Raw genomic sequence first — 21,169 nt, 5'->3', positions numbered from 1 at the left:
ACACTCGGGCACACGTCTTGGAATTCTGAGAATTCTTCTCCAGTGAGCACAGTAACGGGCTGAAGTGTACATTTTTTCTGCTACTAAGGGGCAGGCGGAGAGAGCTGAGAGAGCTAGGGCGCCCGACTCTCCTGGCAGAGTTGGGGGAGGGCGTCTGAACTTGGAGGACAAGGGTCTGTCGGCGCTCCCTTCATTACACAGGCCCTGGGTCCAACGGAGACCCATAGAGCTTCCTCTGGTGTCCGCCTCCCCATTTAAGGCTGTCACTTTCTGCATGAGAATGACCTTGACCGACATAAATGAGATCCCACGCAGAAGCCTCATGGAGGGCAGCCTGATTGCCCCCTTTCCTTCCCTTTTTCCCCTTCTCCTTGCCGGTGGAATACCATGTCAAAAAGCTACAGTGACTATTCCGAAATGGCAGGAAAAGCTCTGCTTAACTTTTTCATTAAAATCTACTTACCTGGAAAAATAAAGTCTTTTAAGGACCATGACTACATAAATATTTATAGTGTGAACAGGCGTCACTCTTGGTTCCGAGGGAGAATGGGCTCATTCAGTTTCATTTATGACGTGACACTCCGGTGAATGACATCCGTCATCTGGGTCGGCCCTACACTCCCTTCCACTGAAGCATGTTTATGGAGTGATTATGCCTGCAAATATTTGCTATATTTAGGCCCTCTCCTCCCCTAACCCCTCTTAGCCTTTTTTTTTTTAACACCCCAAATGAGCAAAAAGCCAAGCTTATGGTCTTGGGAAGATTTGAACCCTAATGACAAGGGGCAGGGGCTGGAACAAGCTGTGCAGAAGCATTTGACGAGTTGCGAGGCAATTAGAGTGGGGAGGATGAGTTATTACAGCATCACCCCCACACGAAGGTGCTTTGTGGGGCCTGCGGCCAGCAGGTGAGGGCCCTCGGTGGGGCGTGATGGGTTTTGACAGGTGATGGCCACAGCCCTGAGTGATGAATGCAGATAGATCCTGGTGGAACTTTCCTTCCCAGGCAACTTTCTCGGGACAAGACCCCACAAGCCCTCAGATCTGTCACCGTGCACCCTGAGGGCTCTGGGGGCAGGGGTTGGTGGGAACTCTGTGACCTCAGCTGGGTCAAGGTTGCTGGGATACCCTGAGTGGGCCACACCTGGTCTCTGGCTGGGGGCACTGGAGCTGCCCTCCATCAGCTGTGGAGAAGGGAGGGCCCCCTCTGGTTTCTAGCTTAACAGCTGCACATGCCCGCTCTTGGCATTTCAGGCTGGACTTAGGCTTACTTCAAGGCCCAGTGCCTGCCTCCGGTCAGCTTGGCCACCTATTGTTTATCCTGGGAAGGGCTGGGTCTTGGCAACGGGGCCTGAAGTGGTGCCCACATTTTATTTTTAGAGATGGGAAAATGCTTGCTTTTTGGCAGCCACTCTTTTTCTGGCACACATCAGGATGGCGTCAAAAAGTTCAAGCGAGAGATTCCAAGCCCTAGATTCATGGGGTGTGTCATCATAGGCAGTAGGACCATGGGTCTCTCAACAGAAGCCTCTGCAGAGCCCGAGATCTCTCATCAGCAAGCCTCTTGAACGAAGTGGGTTCCACTGGCTTCATCCTGGCAGCTCGAGGCCTTTAGTCCTCCACCCTCTTAACCTGGTCTTCTAACGAGCCCCTCTTCAGAGCCTCAGCTGGCCTGAAATGTCAGAGTTCTTACCTCTCTTCAGCTCCTTCCCTACCAATTCATAGTCTAGTCCAACTCGGTAGACAGAGGAAGGAAAAGCGATCAGGCTGCTAAACCTGACACTCACCGCCCCTTCTCAGAGCCGCTGTCATCGTCATCGTGGTGACTGGTGCGAGGCAACCAGCTTCCACAGCAAGAAGAGCATTACCACCCCCAGAAAGGGCATTTTCAGATTTTACTAGAATTATCATTTGTTCCAGCATGGTCCATCCTAGAACATATTTTTGTAGGTCCTGTGATTACAGCTACTGATAGTTTATCTGAAAGCATTTTGTAAACTGTAATGACATGTTATACAAAGGTAAAAAGGAATGGATATAAAAGTAAAGAATTAACTTGCATTTCTGATTTTTCTTTATTCCCAACCTTTTAACAAATTACTTTTTAATTACAAAAATAAAAAATGAATATAACTCTCCTTTGCCCCCTTGATTACCTTTCAGATTAATTTTTCTTCTTGCTGGAGTACACCCTCTGGTAGGTTTTGCTCTCTCCACCAGAAAGTACCTGTGAATAATAAATTTTCCTGAAGGCTTTTATGTCTGAGACTTCATTTTCATCTCTCTCCAGTATTAAAAATTTGGCTTATTATGAAGCTCTAAGTTCATATATATATATATATATACATATATATTTTTGAGCATATTGAAGCCATTTGCCCTATTTTTTTTTTTTTTTTGAAACTTGATTGATGATTGATCTGACTCATTCTTTTGTAGACTCTTTTAGGACTGTCTTTGTCACCATGATCTTCTGGAGTTTTATTATGATATCTCTGTGTGTTAATTTAGTTTTTAAGCTTATCCTTCTCAATACTGATAGGCTCTTTCAATCTGAGCACTCAAGCCTTTAGTTCTAGGATGTGGGGTGCTGAGGAATAAGCCAGAAAGGTTATATTGACCTATATAATAAAGTTCTGGGGAGAGAGAAGGGGTCATGTGGCCTGAACATTGGGGGACTTGTAAGGGGTTCTAAAGAGAGGGAGAAGAGTAAGGTTTGGAAGAATTCATTGCCAGCGAGGTAAGGAAAATGTTGTCAGAGGATCTTTAAGATCTTTGGATATACATCAAGAATGTACTCCCTTCTTTGGTATTTTATGAAGAAGCTGAAGCTCGAATTGTTGTTAATTATATTTTTTTCTGTGAAACTATTTTTCTGTAATTTGATGCTGAAACTGAACCACAAGACTCTCTTGAGTTAGTATGAGTTATAGAAAAAATTATTTTTTGTAAAATTTTAAGCAAATATCTTTGTTTCATTCTGTGTCTCTCTCCTCACTGACCTTCTTCCTCTTCTTTTATATAATGAGGAAATGAAATTAGATGTTTCCAAGTCTTGCATTTCTCTGTAACTCTCTTTCTCTCTTTTGCTCATCCTTCATCTACCTACCTAAATATTCTTTTTTATGACTAATGGCTTATAAGAAGTGTAGGCAAATAGTTGGTTCACTCATTTCTGTAATCTAATTTGTCACCAAGTGAGCTGTCCTCAGCAGATCATAAATTTGGGTAAAGAAGACGGCACAGTGACCAAGCTTATAGCAGGCCAGGACCCTTGGCTTAAGCTCTGGTGTAGGAAGCTCTGCCAACCCCCACCCCACCCACACCATAGACACTTACTATTCTAGCCTGAGGAATTCATTCCATAAATTCTCCTGGGCCACCCATTGGAGCTGATATGTGGCATATAGGAGGGAGACTTGGGAAAGGCTCAACCCCAAAGAGCATCTTTGAGCCAACAAAAGCAGAAGATTCAAACAAAATTAGGTGGTTCTTCCATAAACATAATTGTTGGGTCAGTTTTTATGTATCATGTGCGTGTCTTACCTTTCAGAAAGCGCAAAAGATGGTTAGTAAACATTTTAAAATATGAAGAATATAGGTGTTAACATTAGAGGTCCAAATTCTCCTAGGAGGTTTGGCTTGTGTGGGGGCTGTTTCTCCCACTTCTAATATACACACTAACGTGGTTGCTGTGAAGAGACAATAAGCATACGCAGCCTGTAAACTGAATTACTCACTCTCCTGACAGAACTGTGATTGGGGCTTGAGTGGACTTCCCTGGTAGCTCAGCTGGTGAAGAATCCACCGGGAATGCAGGAGACCCTGGTTCAATTCCTGGGTTGGGAAGATCCCCTGGAGAAGGCATACGCTACCCCACCCCAGCATTCATGAGCTTCCCTGGTGGCTCAGCGGTAAAGCATCTGTCCACAATGCGGGAGACCTGGGTTCGATCCCTGGGTTGGGAAGATCCCTTGGAGGAGGGCATGGCAAGCCACTCCAGTATTCTTGCCTGGAGAATCCCCATAGAGGAGCCTGGCAGGCGACGGTCCATGGGGTCACAAAGAGTCAGACACGATTGAGCGACTTAGCACACAGCACACAGGGCTTGAGTAGCCCCAACTACCATGCAGCCCCAATGCCCTGACAGATTCGGACCTCCTTGTTGATAGATGCTAGTGGTACTCTCACTAGCATTTGAGACCTGCCTAATTAAGTAGAAATGCAGTATATCCTTTGAATACCACTTTGGTGTGTCGTCCTTTTCGGGTCACTCCAAACATAGTGACTGAACTTTGCAGGTAGATGCCTGCTGGTCTTGGGTTAGCACCAAGACGGGAATGAACTCTCACGTGGTAGAAGCCTACCAGGATCAGCTCTGCTGACCTCTGCTCTTCTAGACGGAGGAATTGTTCTTCGGAGATTCTCTAGGACCACCCAGTGATGTGATGTGTGACATAGGGGAGAGAGATTTGGGAAAGGTACCAAGATAGCACTGATTATCAACAGCAGCACCTCAGAGCAAGTGGAGGCGCACGATGTGAGCAAAATTAAGGTCAGAGTCTTCTATTTTTAATGAGCGATCTGTGATGATCTTTTATTTATTTTTCGCCATGCGGCCCTGTGGGATCTTAGTTCCCTGATCAGGGATTGAACTGGCATCCCTTGCATTGGAAGCTCAGAGTCTTAGCCACTGGACCGCTAGGGAAGTCCCTCAGAGTCTTCTGAGAATGTAGGGCACATAGTGAAAACTATTCATGTGGATCCTCAGGGGAATCGGGTGTTTCTTCAAGCTGCCATCAGCATTTCTTCTTTTCTAGAGTGCAAGATTTCCTCCACTTGTGTGTAACCACTGTTCTATCTGTTTCCAGGCAGGGGCATGTTTTCCCAATTATAGGTCTCTCCTGCCTTCCTACAAAAAAAAAAAAAAAAAAGAAGTGACAGTGTGAGGTTTTTAAAACTGCACTGTACTGAAAAAGAACCATGCATTTGCTTTAAATTTTCAGGATACTATATTTTCAATTTTTTGTTACTCTATAATTGTGTCTTCTCTCTAAATTTCCTACACTTTCCTTCATCTTCCCACCACCGTTTATGTTAAACAGTGAATGCTCTATACTTTTGTAGGTAAAGACGCTTCTGGAATTTGGTCCCCATGAAGAGAATCCAATGTTATTTATCATTATTTTTTAATAACCTAAAAAGTATTTATTTATTTGGCTGCACCAGGTGCAGCATGCAGAATCTTTAGATGCAAACTCTTAGTTGCAGTGTGTGGGATCTAGCTCCCTGACCGGGGATTGAACCCAGGCCCTCTGCATTGAGAGCTCAAGTCTTAGCCACTGAACCAAGAACTCCTAATCTAATTTTAAAGGGAGAAATTCTGAAATAATCACCACCCCTTGTCTGGAAAATTCAAGTTTTCATAGAACAGCGTTTGTAAAAGCAGGCCTCCCTCCAGAGAAACACGTGACAAGTATCTGGCAGATGCCGTCACTGTAACGCACTCCCCTTAAAAACCCTTCCGTTTTTACTTGCTCTAATTTACTGCTTTAATGGAAGAGCCCACCAAGGTTACATACACTCTTGTTTGTCAAAGTGTGAGGCCCTGCCAGATGGTCTTCTTCAGAAGAAACGCGTTCAATATGATAATGTTTATATTTGTGTTTCTGGCATGAATTAATAATTTTCTCATGATATTTAATAAGAAACAGATTATTTCATTTCCAACTCATAAAACCCTGTACCTTTCTTTCCATTATGTCTGATGAGAGTTATTTTCTTCCTGTTGGCAAGCTGGCAGCGGGTGCAAGCAGGATTGTTAAGTTGTAGCTCTCTTGCCTCAACTGGAGTGTGTACAGCCCAGAAGGGTTGGAGAGCCACTCTCCGTATAAAGGCGGACTTTGCAATGCATGAAAGCGACAGTCAGGTAGCATGAGACCAGGCCTCCAGCGCGAACAGTCTCTGCTGAGTTTCAAGGTTAGAGCCCCGTGGTGTAGTGTTCTGGATGTTGGTAACTGAGTCTATCCTCTCTGGCCATATCCATCATATTTTGTTTTGTTTTATTAAAGTTTAAGTCCCTTGAACTGCAAGGAGATCCATCCACTCCAACCTAAAGGAAATCAACCCTGAATATTCACTGGAAGGACTGATGCTGAAGCTGAAGGTCCAATACTTTGGCCACCTGATGCAAAGAGCTGACTCATTGGAAAAGACCCTGCTGCTGGGAAAGACTGAAGGCGGGAGGGGAAGGGGATGACAGAGGATGAGATGGTTGGATGGCATCACTGACTCCATGGACATGAGTTTGAGCAAACTCCAGGAGATGGTGAAGAACAGGGAAGCCTGGTGTGCTGCAGTCCATGGGGTTGCAAAGAGTCAGACAGGACTGAGGGACTGAACACAACAAAATTTATTTTATTTATTCATTTTTAATTGGAGGATAATTGTTTTACAGTGTTGTATTGGTTTGTTGCGGAGAATGCAATGGCAACCCACTCTAGTACTCTTGCCTGGAAAATCCCATGGATGGAGGAGCCTGGTGGGCTGCAGTCCATGGGGTCGCTAAGAGTTGAACACGACTGAGAGACTTCACTTTCACTTTTCACTTTCATGCATTGGAGAAGGAAATGGTGACCCAGTCCAGTACTCTTGCCTGGCGAATCTCAGGGACAGAGGAGCCTGGTGGGCTGCCGTCTATGGGGTCGCACAGAGTCAGACACGACTGAAGCGACTTAGCAGCAGCAACAACAGCTGCATTGATTGTTTTTTTTTTTTTTTAAATTTAAAAATATTTTTGGCCACACCATGCATCCCTAAGGACCTTCATTACCCAACGAAGAATCGAACCTGTCCCTCCTGTAGTGGATGAACAGAGTCTTAACCACTGGACCCCCAGGGAAGTCCCTCCATCATGTTTTTTAAGAGACCTATCATATTGCCTTCTAACCCTTCAACTTTTCACACTGGAATCCTTATTTTATCATTCTGGGCATAGTAGAAAGGTGGGAGCAGGGCTAACTTGACTATTTGTTTTTGCAGTTCTCCAGACTCTTGTAATTTAGTGTGCTGTGTGTACTTGGTCGCTCTGTTGTGTCCGACTCTCTGTGAGCCCACGGGCTGTAGCCCGCCAGGCTCCTCTGTCCATGGGATCCTCCAGGCAAGAATACTGCAGTGGGTTGCCATGCCCTTCTCCAGAGGATCTTACCAACTCAGGGACTGAGCCTGGCTTCTGCTTTGCACGCATATTCTTTACCGTCTGAGCTGGAGGGCAGTTGTATTTAGAAGTACTACTGACTTTTACCCACGCAGCCCATTTCCTGTGGATGTCTTTGACTGACAGAAAGTTGTCCAGGCAGACAGCAAGAGCAGGGCATGAAGACAGACCAGATGCACTTCAAAGGATGAATTATGCCAGAAAATGATGTGGAAAATTGGTGCGGAGTATGGCTGGGATTCTAGATTACTCTTCTCTTCTTCAAAGGACTGTGAAGTGGGGATCAGGAGAGGTTAGGGCTCCCCGCGAGGGAAAGGAGGGTTCAGCATCTTCAGGCAAGTATGAGGCACATGTGATTTTTTTTCTCTCACTACCAAAGTTAACAGGGCTTCCCTGCTGGCTCAGTGGTAAAGAACTCACCTGCCAGTGCAGGAGATGCGGGTTCAATCTCTGGGACGGGACGATCCCTGAAGAAGGAAGTAGCAACTCACTCCAGTATTCTTGATGGGAAACCCTGTGGACAGAGGCACCCGGTGAGCTACAGTCCATGGAGTTGCAAAGAGTTGGACCTGACTTAATGACCAAACAACAACAACCAAACTTGATCCAAGAGTAGATGCTTCTCCTTGTCACCAGCTGCTCACCAACAATTCATTCTGGAACATGTTGGAATTTGGTTTCCACCCTTAGCCTGACACTGACGCTGCATCCTGAAAGATCACCAAGGGCCGGCAGATCATGGGTCAAGGATGTGGGATTCAACCTCAGCTGCCTCTTCCTTGGGGATTTTGCTGAAAGGACCCTCTCGCCACAGCTCCCTGGAAGCACTGTGCTTTGCCGTGACTTCTCTAACTGTTGCTCTTTGGACTCCTGTGGTGCCTCCCCCTCCTTCCCCTGGGCAGTTGGTATCTCCCAGGGTTCTGTCTTTGGTGCATTCGCTGCTGTTGCTCTTGCTGCGGTGGCGTTATCACCTGCCCCACTGGCTCCAAAAACCACCTTTGGGCCTACAAGCCTGATCATGAGCTTTGTCTGAGCTCTAGAATAACACTTTCTAAAACCTTTACAACTCGAGAATGACCTACTCAGAGAGGAAATTACTTCTAGACCTTTGGCAAGGATGCTGAGGCCCTGCACCCAGATGTTAAGAGGGGAAAGACAGGAGAGATTCATAAAATACTTGGCAGATAAAATGAACAGGACTTTGATGCATTAGCTGTCCAAAGAAAGGGAACAAGAGAAAGGAAAAGGAGAGATAGAAGGGGGCAAAGTTGACCCCTGTAGCTCAGGTAACTTGGAGGGTGGGTGTCCCTTATTGATCTAGCCCAGTGGTCCCCAACCTTTTCAGCACCTTGGACCGGTTTTGTGGAAGACAGTTTTTCCACTGACTAGGGGCAGGGGGATGGTTTGAGGAAGATTCAAGCACATTACATTTGTTGTGCACTTTACTTAGGACATCAGCTCCACCTTGGGTCATCAGGCATTAGATCACGGAGGCTGGGGACCCCCTGTCTAAAGAGCACGTGGTTAAGCGGCACATCTCAGGGAGCAGATGGTGGTTTCAGTTTAGCATATCTGAACCTACCACGTCTCTCTGCCCTTTGCATCCTCCTTCCCTGTAGCATCGCTAGGATTATCCTCCTAAAATACAGGTCAGATCCTGCCATTCTCCTTCTCAATGTTTTTGCTTAGTTCTTGTTAACTAGAGAGTCGTTTAGATGTTCAGACTCCTTAACAAGGGACTCAAAGCCCTACCCAAGCTGGCTTTGTTTGGTTTCATTATCATCTTCTAGCACAACAGAGCCAGCCATGCGGTTTCTCACCTTCTTGCTTTTCCTCAAGCTGTTCTCTCAATCTGGAATGCCCTCCCCACTCTTCCCGCCTCGGAGAATCCTACTCAGTCTTGAGACTGCAGTTGGCTTTCTCCGTTCCCCAGAAAGCCTCCTGTCACCCTGGTTGTAAGTAGTCACTCTTTATTCAATATTTCTATAGCAATATATGCGTATTTTTTTTCCTGGTATTATAGTGCATTTGTTCAAATGTGCGTTTCTCCTGTGGGTTGGCAGACACTTTAAAAGGGGCTTCCCAGGTGACTCAGTGGTAAAGAATCTGCCTGTCAGTGCAGGAGATGTGGGTTCCATCTCTGGGTCAGGAAGATCCCCTGGAGGAGGAAATGACAACCCACTCCAGTATTCTTGCCTGGAAAATTGCATGGACAGAGGAGCTTGGCGGGCTACAGTCCATAGGGTTGCAAAAGAATCGGACACAACTTAATGACTGAGCACCGCACATCCCAGCAAATGCCTAAATGTTAGGGACTATGTCTCATGTATCCCTGTTTCTTACCAGCTGCCAGCACATAACTTTCCACGTATCGATTGCTCACTAAATAATGAAAGAAAAGGGAGAAATTGGTCAAGGTTAGAGTGGAAGTGGCGGAGAAGGCAATGGCACCCCACTCCAGTGTTCTTGCCTGGAGAATCCCAGGGATGGAGGAGCCTGGTGGGCTGCCGTCTATGGGGTCACACAGAGTTGGACACGACTGAGGTGACTTAGCAGCAGCAGCAGCAGCAGAGTGGAAGTGGAGTCTGGGGTATGGGGGAAGAAGTGATGGGTTGTACAGGCTTCCTTTAGAACCTAACAACTGGGATGGGAACTTGGGTTGTGGAGAACAGGTGCAGAGAATAATGATGAGGGAGGCAGTGGATTATGGGTAATGTGAGGGGTTCATATATAAAGACAGGATCCCATGACACCAAATCAGAGTGAAAGTGTTAGTCCCTGAGTTGTGTCCAACTCTTTGCGACCCCATGGACTGCAGTCTGCCAGGCTCCTCTGTTCATGAGGTTTTCCAAGCGAGACTACTGGAATGGGTTGCTAGTCCCTTCTCCAGGGGATCTTCCCAACCCAGGGATCAAACCTAGGTCTCCTGCATTGCAGGCAGATTCTTTACCGTCTGAGCCACCGGGAAAGCCCCACAAAATCATGGGTGAACACAATGTAGCCTGCCTTATGGGCAGACAGGCCAAATCATAGTGTCCCTTCATCAACAGGGAATTTTTACTCTGCGCATTTAAAAAGACACATAGCCTTGTTGTGTGACCAAAACCCTTGCATATTCAGTGATGGCTGCTGTGTCTTTGTCTGATGCCATAAAGAGATGGGACCTCGACCAATAGTATGATGATGACCCATTGCTATGCCCATTTGTTTAACTGTAGAAAAGATAGTCAAGAGGTTATTCTCTTAACAAGATTTCTTTGCCCCTTAATTATTCTTTCCACATGATACTCTTTCATTAGCCTGTATGTATTTTTAGCAGCACAAAGGAAGAATGAAAAATGTTACCTTTTAATAGTGTGAATCCCAGCATAAAACAATTCCTGGTCTTCCCTCTGGTTGCTCTCACACAAATGCCGCTGTGCATGCTGTCTGCATGTTCTGTGTAACCATGCCTAGCCCACTCTTCCTTAGTAAAATCACCGCCAGTTGTGGGTTGTTGGCGCTATTTAGTCTCCGTCATGTCTGACTCTCTGGCAGCTCCATGGACTGCGGCCCACCAGGCTCCTCTGTTCAAGGGATTCTTCAAGCAAGAATACTGGAGTGGGTTGCCATTTCCCTCTTCAGGGGATCCTGCATTGGCAGACAGGTCCTTTACAGTTGAGCCACCAGGTAAAGCCCAATTGTGGGTTACAGGTGGAAAAAAAAAAAAAGATGAAATACCTTGAACATTTCAATTTTCAATTGGGGGCTTCCCTGGTGGTCCAGTGGTTAAGAATCCACCTTGCAGTTCAAACGGCATTGGTTCGATCCCTGGTCCAGGAAGATCCCACACGGTGTGGAGCAAGTCAGCCCATGAGCCAGAACTACTGAGCCCACGCACTACAGCTACCGTCGCTGGCGCGCCCAGAGCCCATGTTCCGCAGCAAGAGACGCCCACACACCGCAAGGAAGAGCAGTGCCTCCTTCACAATCAGAGAAGGCCCTTGTGCAGGCAGAAGACGACATAGATAAATACATCTCTACAGAAGTTTTCAATTAGCTATTTTCCACGAGAGCAGATACCTCCCTGTTCAGCCCCACGTTCGTTCCTCTGGGAGGTACAAGCGTAGAGAAAATGCCAGGTGAATGCAACTCCTTTATTCTTCGATGAGTTCTGGCTGCCAGCCCTTTGTTGGACCAGCGTTTGCGATCAGTTAGGACCTCTGAGAGCCACCAGGATGCCTTTTGCTTGGGCTTGAGGCTGCGCGAAGCCTGAGGCGTGGCGGCTCTTCTCTGGCTTCGTGTGGGCTCTCGTGGCTTTCCCAGTCTAGGAGGCTCTCTGAGGTGGGGGACAGCCCATGTCCCTGTCGAGCAATTTCCTCTCAGTCAAGTCCCAGAAGGACTCGGTCTCATTAGAGAAATCAAAAGGGGAACTCCAGAGGAGGGAGGGCTCTAAAGAGATTTTATAGTTTCTCTCTGGCTATCCAAGTGGGAGAGCCTTTATTAATACCTGCTGCTCAGGTCCACCGCTTTCCTTCCGTAGCACCACAAGCCAACACTGTCTCAGTTCTTCCCAGCTCCCAGTGGGGGAAAGGAGAAAGTCTTCAGGCTAACCTAACAGGTTGGATGTACAGCCAACATTGGTTTAGAGGCCAATAAAGGGATGTCAACATTTATGCCAAAGATGACTATCTTATCGGATACCGATGGCTCTGCATCTCACAGACTTAATCTGCTTTTTTCCAGCCTTCGCTGCAGCAACCATCTCTGGTCAGGTGTGGCTGACAGCACCTCCCCTCAGCTTCACCAGCAGCCTCTTACATGCTGCCCCACTGGCTTCTTTGCCGCCTCTGCGGCTGTCTGTGGGGAACTTTTCAGTCATTCCAAGTCATGGGCAAAGCTGGAAGTGCAAGGGAATTGACACACACTGCGGCTGCTCGGGCCCCTTCTCCCTGCTCTCATGTGACTTGTCAGTCCTGAGGCACACAGCTCCTTAGGAGGTTCCCACAGTGACGCAATGCCAGTTGTTCGCTGCAGTGACTATCTTGCCAAAGCGCCCTGGGATTGGCTTTCCCCTCTTACCTGCTTCACTCTTTCTAGTTTCCCACTTTTGTTTCTGGAATTACTTCCAAAAATAAATCTCAAGGTTCAGCTTTTTAGGGGAACCCAGAAAACACCGAGATAAAAGAAAGGGGCAGACTATAAACGCTGATCAAACCCATTGTGTGGAGAATGTTCTAACAGAACTTCTATTTGAAGAGGGACATAAGGGAACGAGGGGGCTTGACTGTCGTTTGTAATAATACACATTGAGAAGTCTGTGGACCACTATTTAGAAATTGCAGTTAAAAATGGAACTCTAAAGCCAAGTGATGACATTTCCTATCTAGAAATCTTTGTGACTGGAGAGACATCATTCTGGAATTCAGGCTGGAAGATGGCTAGATAAATATCCCTGGTTCTAGCCCCGTGTTTGCTCTTGACTTACTTGTCTGATTAGGGGCATAGGTCAGTAATTTTCCTGTCTCTGGAAAGCACGTGTCGTCTTTCCATCCAATGAAAGTGCCTGTAAGCACTGATGATGTGCTTAGAGTCCTTGGGTCCAGAGTCTTTCTAAACAAGTGACAAAATGAGAAGAATATATTCTTTAGGTTAAAACTAAAGTGTCTTTCATTACCTTTTAAAAGAAAACCATTTGCTCTTCTCCAGAAAACACCTGACACGTGGTTGGCGGAGAGCTTAGCAATCACAGCAGCACCAGTCACCTGGTGGAGGCTGGAAGCAAGAGGTGGGAAAGGGAGGGGGTGGAGTGAGAGGCGTGATGATGGCCAGGGCGAAACCTTTCCATCCCACCTGGCCACCCCCAATCATCTAAGCAGATTAAGTACCCATAGTTAGGTGAAGCATTTTGTTGTTGTTGTTTAATTGCTAAGTTGTGTCCGACTCTGCAACCCCACGGACTGCAGCCCACCAAGCTCCTCTGTCCTTGGGATTTTCCAGGTAAGAATACTGGAGTGGGTTGCTATTTCTTTCTCCAAGGGATCGTCCCCACCCAGCGATCTCCTGCTTGGCAGGCAGATTCTCTACCTGAGCCACCTGGGAAGCCCAAGCCACCCTCAAGATGACTGCAGACAATCCAAGCATGAGGCCTAATGTTTAATCAGAAGACATACATTCCAAATTCTGAAGTGGGCAAAAATATATTTTTAGGCATTGTTTTCTCCCTTAAGTCTGTTGTGGCTTGAAAATGTTGAGGTGCCATTGTTGCCATAAGTGCCTTGCGAGGGTTCTGTTCGGTGACCACTTTTGCTTCAGACTGACTTTTGCTTGTTCAGCAAGAGTCATGGGCTCATCATACACGTTATCTGTTAGGGTGGGAAGGGATCTAGAGACCATCTAGTTCAGTCTTTCTTTTTATAAGGTGCTTCCGAGTCAGACTTCAAACTCAGGTGATCTAACTCCATGGGAATGTTTTATGGTTGGAAAACCTTTTCTGTCATCCAGACATTCTCACTAAAGAGGCTGGAAGACCACCTCTAGGGACTGGTATAGGGGAAAATAATTGGAAGTATGAACTGAGATAGATTCTCTGCTCAAGTTCTATAATTCTGTTAAAAACGAATTAACTTACACTTACCTTAACTCCATCAGAAAGGAATTCCAAGGCAATACAGCAATTGACTTTCCCTTTCTCCTTTGCAGCTCCTACCAACATGAGCAGGATTTACATTTTCCTGTTTTACAGATCCAGCTGGAAAGAATTATGAATGGCAGAACAGCTAACTCATAAAGAAGAGGCCCTGATGGATAACAGACCATTCAGACCTTGGACAGAAGAATGGGCCCCTTGGTCCATACAGCCACACTTTATTTACCCCAGGGCCAGCATTATGGGCATTTGCTTTCTTAGTGAATTTTAATTACTTGCAAAATAAACCTCATTTTGTGTGGGATTCTTCTGTTCTGAGAGTCCTAGATCTAAGAGTGTTGCCTGGGGTCTCTTGAACATCTGAGGTTGGTGACACCTTGGAACGCAGTCTGAATCCCCAGTATTCTCTGATCCTATGGTTTTTGCTCACAGGTCTTAAGGCACTGTTGGGAAGGATTCCAGCTTTACCTTCTCTTAGTGGGCTTTTCAGGTGGTGCTGGTAGTAAGGAATCTGCCTGCCAATGCGGGAGATGTGGTTTCCATCCCTGGGTTGGGAAGATCCCCCGGGGGAGGGCGTGGCAACCCACTCCAGTATTCTTGCCCGGAAACTCCCACAGAGGAACCTGGTGGGCTACAGTCCATGGGATCACAGAATCGGACATGACTGAAGCAACTTGGCACGCACGAATGAAAAAACTGATGAAGTTGTGTGTATTTTGTATGTGCCCCCGGGCCGCTTATGAACCCCTGCCAACAGATGAAATCACTCAGCTGTTGTCCCCTCCCACTGCTCCCCCTCCTTCTGTATGAGTTACCCCCAAGGACTGAACGCACCGAGGTGACTTGATTCTGCATTTGGGCCACTAAGGAGATGTGCCTTCCGCTGCAAATCCTGCGTGAGCCCCATGTGACCTTTGGCAGCAAGGGGCTCTCATGTGACGCTTCTGGCTGTGGGTATGGAGGTACCAGTGGTCATCAAGCCTTGGCATCTCTCCTTGTGCCCGTAACCGGCTCTGTGGCTCTATGAAATGGTCAAGGACAGTTTCTGGGGTCCACCAAACGGGGGCAGTCAGCTGTAGATACACTATAGAAAACATGGCCTTGAGTCTTAGCTTACAGTCTAGTTAACATGACGGGAGTAAAAGGATGTATGATCTTGGATGAAATTCCAACAGGGGCCACACAGCTGGGTGGGGGTGCCGGGGTCCCTGAGCATCGATCTGAGTAAATGATGATGGAAGAGGATGAGGCCTGTCCTGTCCTGGATGGCTCCCATCCCATCCACTTTTCAACATTACTGAAAGCTCATTAGCAGGCGAAATGACTACCAAACTGATGATTATTTTCTTTCTATTTCTGGCTTTTCTCAACCAAAGGGAAAATGTGAGGTAGATGTGAAATCTAAGGGGAAAAAATACATACACAAAATGAGAAGTCATGTCTGCCTGTAGTGCTAGCAAAAAGCAAAGAAGTCTGAGTTATTTTAATGTTTTCAATAAATACCAAACACAACTGAGTATTTGGATCGAGGGAGAGAAGATTATTCACTCTCCTAAGACAGTTACTGGATGAAAACACGACGTGTCTGATTAATGATTGGCCGTTTCCAAACTGGCTTCTCCTACATTACCTCATTTTATAAAAAGTAAATTTCATCTTTTACATGTTAAAGTGAAGCAGTTTGTAATTTCTTGCAAGTAAAGGACATTAATGAGCAAGCTGTGAACCAGCAGAAGATTCTCTTCTGCTGCCTTGCATTTTTCATCAACCATCACCGAGTCACGGGGACGTTCTAACAGAACTTTAAAATGGTGTTTTAAAAAATTGTTTGCATTGATCAGTGTGTTTGCTCGCCTGATGTCATTCTCGCTTGCTCTCTTTCTTCTGGGCTCAGTTTCTTTCTCCAGTACCTTCCTTTGAATGGAGGACTAGTACTTGCATTCAGATAGATTATTATTTAGCTTAGAAAACATACCACTTATTACAGTTCTTATAGTTGCTACACTTCATTAAGACAAACAGAATTACTCATCTGCAGTCCCCTCTTTGGGTATGCGGTCAATAAAATGCTGTTAAGCAGGAGAGGGTAAGGCTGGTGTACATTTTCCAGTGCCACTAAGTATTTTCTGGAAGGAGCCAGCTTGCAGCTGTACTGATGGATGAGAGGGTCTCAATACTAATGGCCTTGAATGATTTACATAGTAGCAGTTTGCGTTAGAACATGGCTGTTCAAAACCTGCATTTTGCAATAGTTGTAACTAGTACTGAACACTTCCTAGGACTTCCCTGGTGGCTCAGACAGTAAAGAATCTGCCTGCAGTGCAGGAGATTTGAGTTCAATCCCTGGGCTGGGAAGATCCCCTGGAGAAAGGAATGGAAACCCACTCCAGCGTTCTTGCCTGGAGAATTCATGGACAGAGGAGCCTTGTGGGCTACAGTCTATGGGGTGGCAAAGAATCAGACACGACTTGGAGACTAAACTGACCTAAAACACACTGAAACTGGAATATCAGAACACAGCGAGACAAAACTCAGATTAACAAGTAGCCAAGAATGGCACCCAAGAAAGAAAAAGAAACAAGAGTATAGCCAACCTTTTCTTTTTTTAATTAGAGTATATTATACTTCCAAACTGGATACACTAGAAATTGGCAATGCAACGTAAGATGCAAAGGAATATACCAGTTACTGTCAAAATGACCCTGTACAGCCTTGTAATGCAAAAAGCTTTATACAATACAAATTTTCAGTAATGTACATAAACCTTGACAGTATGATCATCTGAACATAATACGAGGAGTTAAAAAAAGGAAAGAAGAAAGTGCAGAGAACTCTAACTGTATCACTATATGGAAAAATAAGCTAGCTTTCATTGAAGAATGCATAGTGAAAACAGAATCAAAGTTAGTTGGCAGGTGACTATCCCAAAGATGTTAGTGTTTTACACGGAAAGGATATCTATGGAATACATCCTTCCCTGAGTATCAAACTGCAAACCAAATTCAGGGGTATGTATTACCTCAGTGGAATCTGAAAAATGCTGTAGATTTTTCTTTATTAATAACAATAATAATAATATAAAAAGTCAAACAAACTCCAAACACACCTTTTCTCACTCAGAAAACTTTTATAATTTACCAGAAAGATTGATGACTCTTTCCAAAGTGCTAAAAAAGTTGCCCAATTACATTAAGCATCATTAAGTCATTCAAATCCAAGTTCAGTGGCACACGTCTGAGCGGTAACCGTCTCCTTCCAACACCCCTCTTGATCTTGAAAGTTTCACCCTGGGACCTCATATTGCACAAGTGGCATGCTGTAAGATCTGCAGTCCTTCAGGGCCACCCTTCAGGTTTTTAACCTGCCGTTGCTCACGTGGGGCTCGCCCTCCTGCCAGCCTCTGTGGGTTCCCCATGGCCCTCTTTCCTGTAATCACTGAACTTGTAATTGTGAAAAGCACGTGATTAGCCAAGTGGCACATTCTCCATCACATGGGGGTAAAGACGTGACTTGAAAAAAAACACCAACCCACCCATAAGCCCAGTGTTCTTGGAGTGTATCGTCCATACCTGTCTACAGTGCCTTTGACTGAAACACTGACAGGGCGACGCTGAATGGCATTTCAAATGTGGCCAAGAACAGGCGTCTCTGCCGGAGAATGAGCCAGGGTGCGGGAGCGTCCTGCCCTCCCTGGCTCAGCCTCCCTGCCCCCCAGCGACAGCTCCTTAGTGTAAACAGGTTTGCCAGGGCTGGACAACTGGCAAGGGGAGCGGAGCACACCTGCTAGGTCTGGGGGAGGAAGGGTGGGTGTGGGGGAGGACTGTGGTGTGGACAGAAGGTACAGATTTCCGGCTTCCTGTAGAACTGTACAAGGGGGAGCTTTCGGGGAAGCAAACCGACTAGAGGAAGAAAATTCGGGATGCTTTTATTTCCCTCCAGATGAAACAGATGGAAAAAAAAAAAAAAACAACCCACCTCTAGGGTAATACATGATAGAAACCAGCAACGCAGTAAGAAAGCATTCCTCCTGTACACCGGTTCTTTAACAGATAAATAATATATAAACTTTATATTCCAAACTTCCCATTATCATACAAAGCACATTTCTTCCTGCTCTTTTAGCCTGTTTCATACTGGAAATTCTGTTGTCTTAAAAATACAAGCCATTAACATGTTTAGCCAAAGATTCTTTTCTTCTTTTTACATCACCCCTGACTTTTTAAGAATAGCGAGGGGTTGTACAACCAATCCACACCTGCTTCTTGCTGCAATAAAGTGCTGCACATAAGTTGCCATTTTAATGACCACAAAATAAGAGCTTTAAATAAGTATAAAGTTAGCCTCCTAGCAGGTCATATCTACCAGGCGTTAACAAAATGGAATACAGAATTACTAATAACATGGAGAACACTGCTATAGCCAGACAATTTGCAAACACAATGGAAACGTCTCAGGGGCATAAACTGAACGGTAGGACTGAACAGCACCTTTTTGTTGGGTTGTTATATGTCAAAGAGGTTATGACAAAAGTTTCAAACATACAGTCTACTCATTCCATAAAAAAGGTACATTTTCTTCCTTTTATGTTACTTTTTTTTTGCAGATGAGAAACAAAAGCTAGTGCAAGACCAAAGCACTGTGCAAAACTGCCATTTCTTTTTTTTTTTTTTTTAGTCTGAGCATTTATACCCAGAATTTATCCAAACCCCTTTTAATCTCCTCGGCTGGATTTATCAACCATAAAAATTTTCACTCATACATTGTTTTTCCTTTTCCTGCAAACAAATGGTAACCACTGACTTAATACATCACATATATATATATATTTAATCTGCCCTTAAAAAATGATGCACTGTGTGCGTACCATACACATTGCATACGTATGGACACACACACAAAACACACTTGAGTTTTGTGATGTTGGCTGCAGTGCTGCAAGCTATTTCTTCCAGGTGGGGCTCTCGATTGCTCTCTTCATAACCAGAGATGCGAGCGCAAGATCTCCAGGACTCTGGAGAAATCGCAGGCAGCACTGAGTTGTCTACCATTCCTCCGTCGAGTAAGCACCAGGCCCTACCACTCTGCAGCCACAAAATAGAGAGGGGAAAGGTGATGGAGGAGCTCCGGGAGGGACTGCAGCGCATGAACCACCCAGGAGGGCAAACAACGCTCATCGCTGTCAAAGAAGCCAGTACAAAGAAGGTGCAAACGTCATGGCACACGACACACGGCTGTCTCTTTCCGAATCCACAAACGCCCACATGCCCCATTCGCCCAACAGAAAACAAAATGCACCGGTATGGAAGCTTACAAGTGCTGATTGCTATTAAGGACACTCTCTTTAGGGTTTAACAAGACAGGTTTCCTTTCAAAGTAAGGAGAAGGGCCGAGAGTGGGAGTGGGTGGCTGGGGAGGCATGCCTCTGAAGGTAGACGGTGCAGTAGGTCACCTCTCTGAAGATTGGATAAAGCAGCTTTCAGGTCAATGCAATAGGTATACACACAGAGCCAATTCTCTATTCCTTACTAAAGATATACAGTACACGTGGTTCAGACCCGAGCGGGCCTGTAGGTTTTTGCAGCAACGTACACCTGCTGGGGTTGTGTTTTAAGTTTCATGGGTTTTGTCTTTTTTTTTGTTTGTCTCTGTCTCTTGGTTTTTGGTACGGAGCCCGGCTGCCCTCAGACAGTCTCGGCTCTCTCTCTCAGTCCCAGATAGGCCAGGAAGGAGTGTTTGGGCGAGGGGATGCTGGGCGGCGCAGTCTGAGGTCGGGGAGGGTGGAATGTGAGATCCAGCTGGTTCTTGGGGTATAACATCGTCAAGGGAATGAGATGGGCGAAATCCGAGTTCCGGTACTTGTCAAAGCGCAGAGGGGAGCCGTTCAAGGGCATGGCCTTGAGTGCCAGGTTGGGCTCGGAGCCGCTGCCGCCGTGGGCGGCCGACAGGGCCACGGTCTGCAGGGCGTGGGAGGCGGACATGACCGACAGCGGAGACAGCAGGTGGCGGGCGCTCCCGACCACCAGCAGCGGGGCCCCGGGGCCGCCGGCTTCCTGGGAGGCCGGGGCCGGGCCCTTCTTGTCCTCCTCCGGGCTGTCCGCGCTCTGATGCTTCTTGACGTGGCGGCTGAAGACGAAGGGGTGAGTGGTCTTGAACAGGCACTCTTCGCAGCTGAAGGTCTGGCGCGGGGCGTGCTTCAGCTTCTTGTGCAGGTTGAGATTGTCCTTGCGTTTGCAGCTGTAGCTGCACTGGTCACAGTGGAAGGGCCGCTCCCCGGTGTGCACGCGCACGTGCTCGATGAGCTTGTTGGCGGTCTTGGACAGGTAGCCGCACTGGTCGCACTTGTAGTGGTTGCCCAGGCGATGCGCGCGGGTGTGCGTCTCCAGCTCCAGCTGGTTGGCCGTCACCGTCTGGCAGATCCGGCACTTGTACTCCATCTTGTAGTGGGTCTTCACGTGGCACTCCATGGCGGCGGGGCGGCTGGTGGAGTAACTGCAGAATGCGCACCTGCCGGGGGAGGGGGGAGCAAGCACGGGAGAGGGTCAGCCCCGCGGGGTCCAGGGGAGTACCCTCCCCGGCTGCTCCCCGCCTCGCCAGCCTGCCCTCGGCCGCCCTCCCGGCTCCAAAACCCGACCTGGCCCCTGCCCAACCCGGCCCTGCCGCCTCCTGGGGACCCTCGGTGGCTCTGCTGCGGACAGAGCCATCCCTTGGCCTGCTCGGGGACAGGAGTCTCCTGGCTGCACCGGCGGATGCCAGCCCCCAGGAAGGGGAACAGAGCCAGCGCCGGGTTGGGGGGGCATCCAGCTAAGCTGTTCTCCCCTCCAGTCCCCACCGCCCGGCCCCTCGGAGCCCTCCCCGCCCCCCACTGGCCACGGCCGAGGGCTCACCCTCAAGACCTCCCCTCTAGATGGGAGCAACACAAAGAATCGACTTTTCATGCACCACACCAAGCACACGCAGAAAGGCTAAGAGTTTTGAAGAACAGCTTATAGGGGAGAGCTACCTCCAGCAAACAGAGAGTCGTAGGGGTCAGAATCGTGCTGATTAAAGGGTGGTTAGGATTAAGAAGGCCTGTGTGTGTGTGTGTTTGCATGTGGGAGCAAGTGTGCTGTAGATACAGAGATCTGGACTCCTAAAATCTGTCTCTCCTACAGCATTGGGTCTCCATGGGGGAAGGGAGGTGAGAACCATCACTGGGGCTTAGGAGAAGACCCACCCACCAGCCTGTCTAGGAATGAGGGATGGGGGAGGGAGACAGCTGCTATCTGGACCTTGAAGACATCATTAATGCATTATTAATGATTAATGTTATTGCATCATGGAAATAA

The 21,169-nt window shown here is 47.0% G+C and overlaps 2 protein-coding genes across 11 annotated transcripts in view; one reads left to right on the top strand and one right to left on the bottom strand.

Moving 5' to 3' along the window:
- Positions 1-14,148, top strand: part of C17H4orf51 (chromosome 17 C4orf51 homolog) — a 47,786-nt gene extending 33,638 nt beyond the window's left edge. For both annotated transcript variants that reach the window (XR_006056630.1, XR_009596836.1), the window contains exon 7: positions 13,941-14,148. The gene's annotated coding sequence lies outside the window, so the exon portion shown is untranslated. The remainder of the gene's footprint in view (positions 1-13,940) is intronic.
- Positions 14,149-16,428: 2,280 nt separating this feature from the next.
- ZNF827 (zinc finger protein 827) overlaps positions 16,429-21,169 on the bottom strand; it is a 189,854-nt gene continuing 185,113 nt past the window's right edge. For 3 of the 9 annotated variants that reach the window (XM_060400611.1, XM_012097410.4, XM_060400612.1), the window contains exon 14: positions 16,429-20,348. In XM_060400611.1, the coding sequence (XP_060256594.1) occupies positions 19,526-20,348 (823 nt within the window). In that variant the 3' untranslated portion in view covers positions 16,429-19,525. The remainder of the gene's footprint in view (positions 20,349-21,169) is intronic. The other 6 variants (XM_060400616.1, XM_042234299.2, XM_060400614.1 and 3 more) reach the window with 5 other exon arrangements.

This window comes from Ovis aries, chromosome 17 (assembly GCF_016772045.2).
Source record: "Ovis aries strain OAR_USU_Benz2616 breed Rambouillet chromosome 17, ARS-UI_Ramb_v3.0, whole genome shotgun sequence".
NCBI classification, from domain to species: domain Eukaryota; kingdom Metazoa; phylum Chordata; class Mammalia; order Artiodactyla; family Bovidae; genus Ovis; species Ovis aries.
The sequence above is the reverse complement of the archived record's forward strand: the minus strand, read 5'-3'. Positions and strand labels throughout refer to the sequence as shown.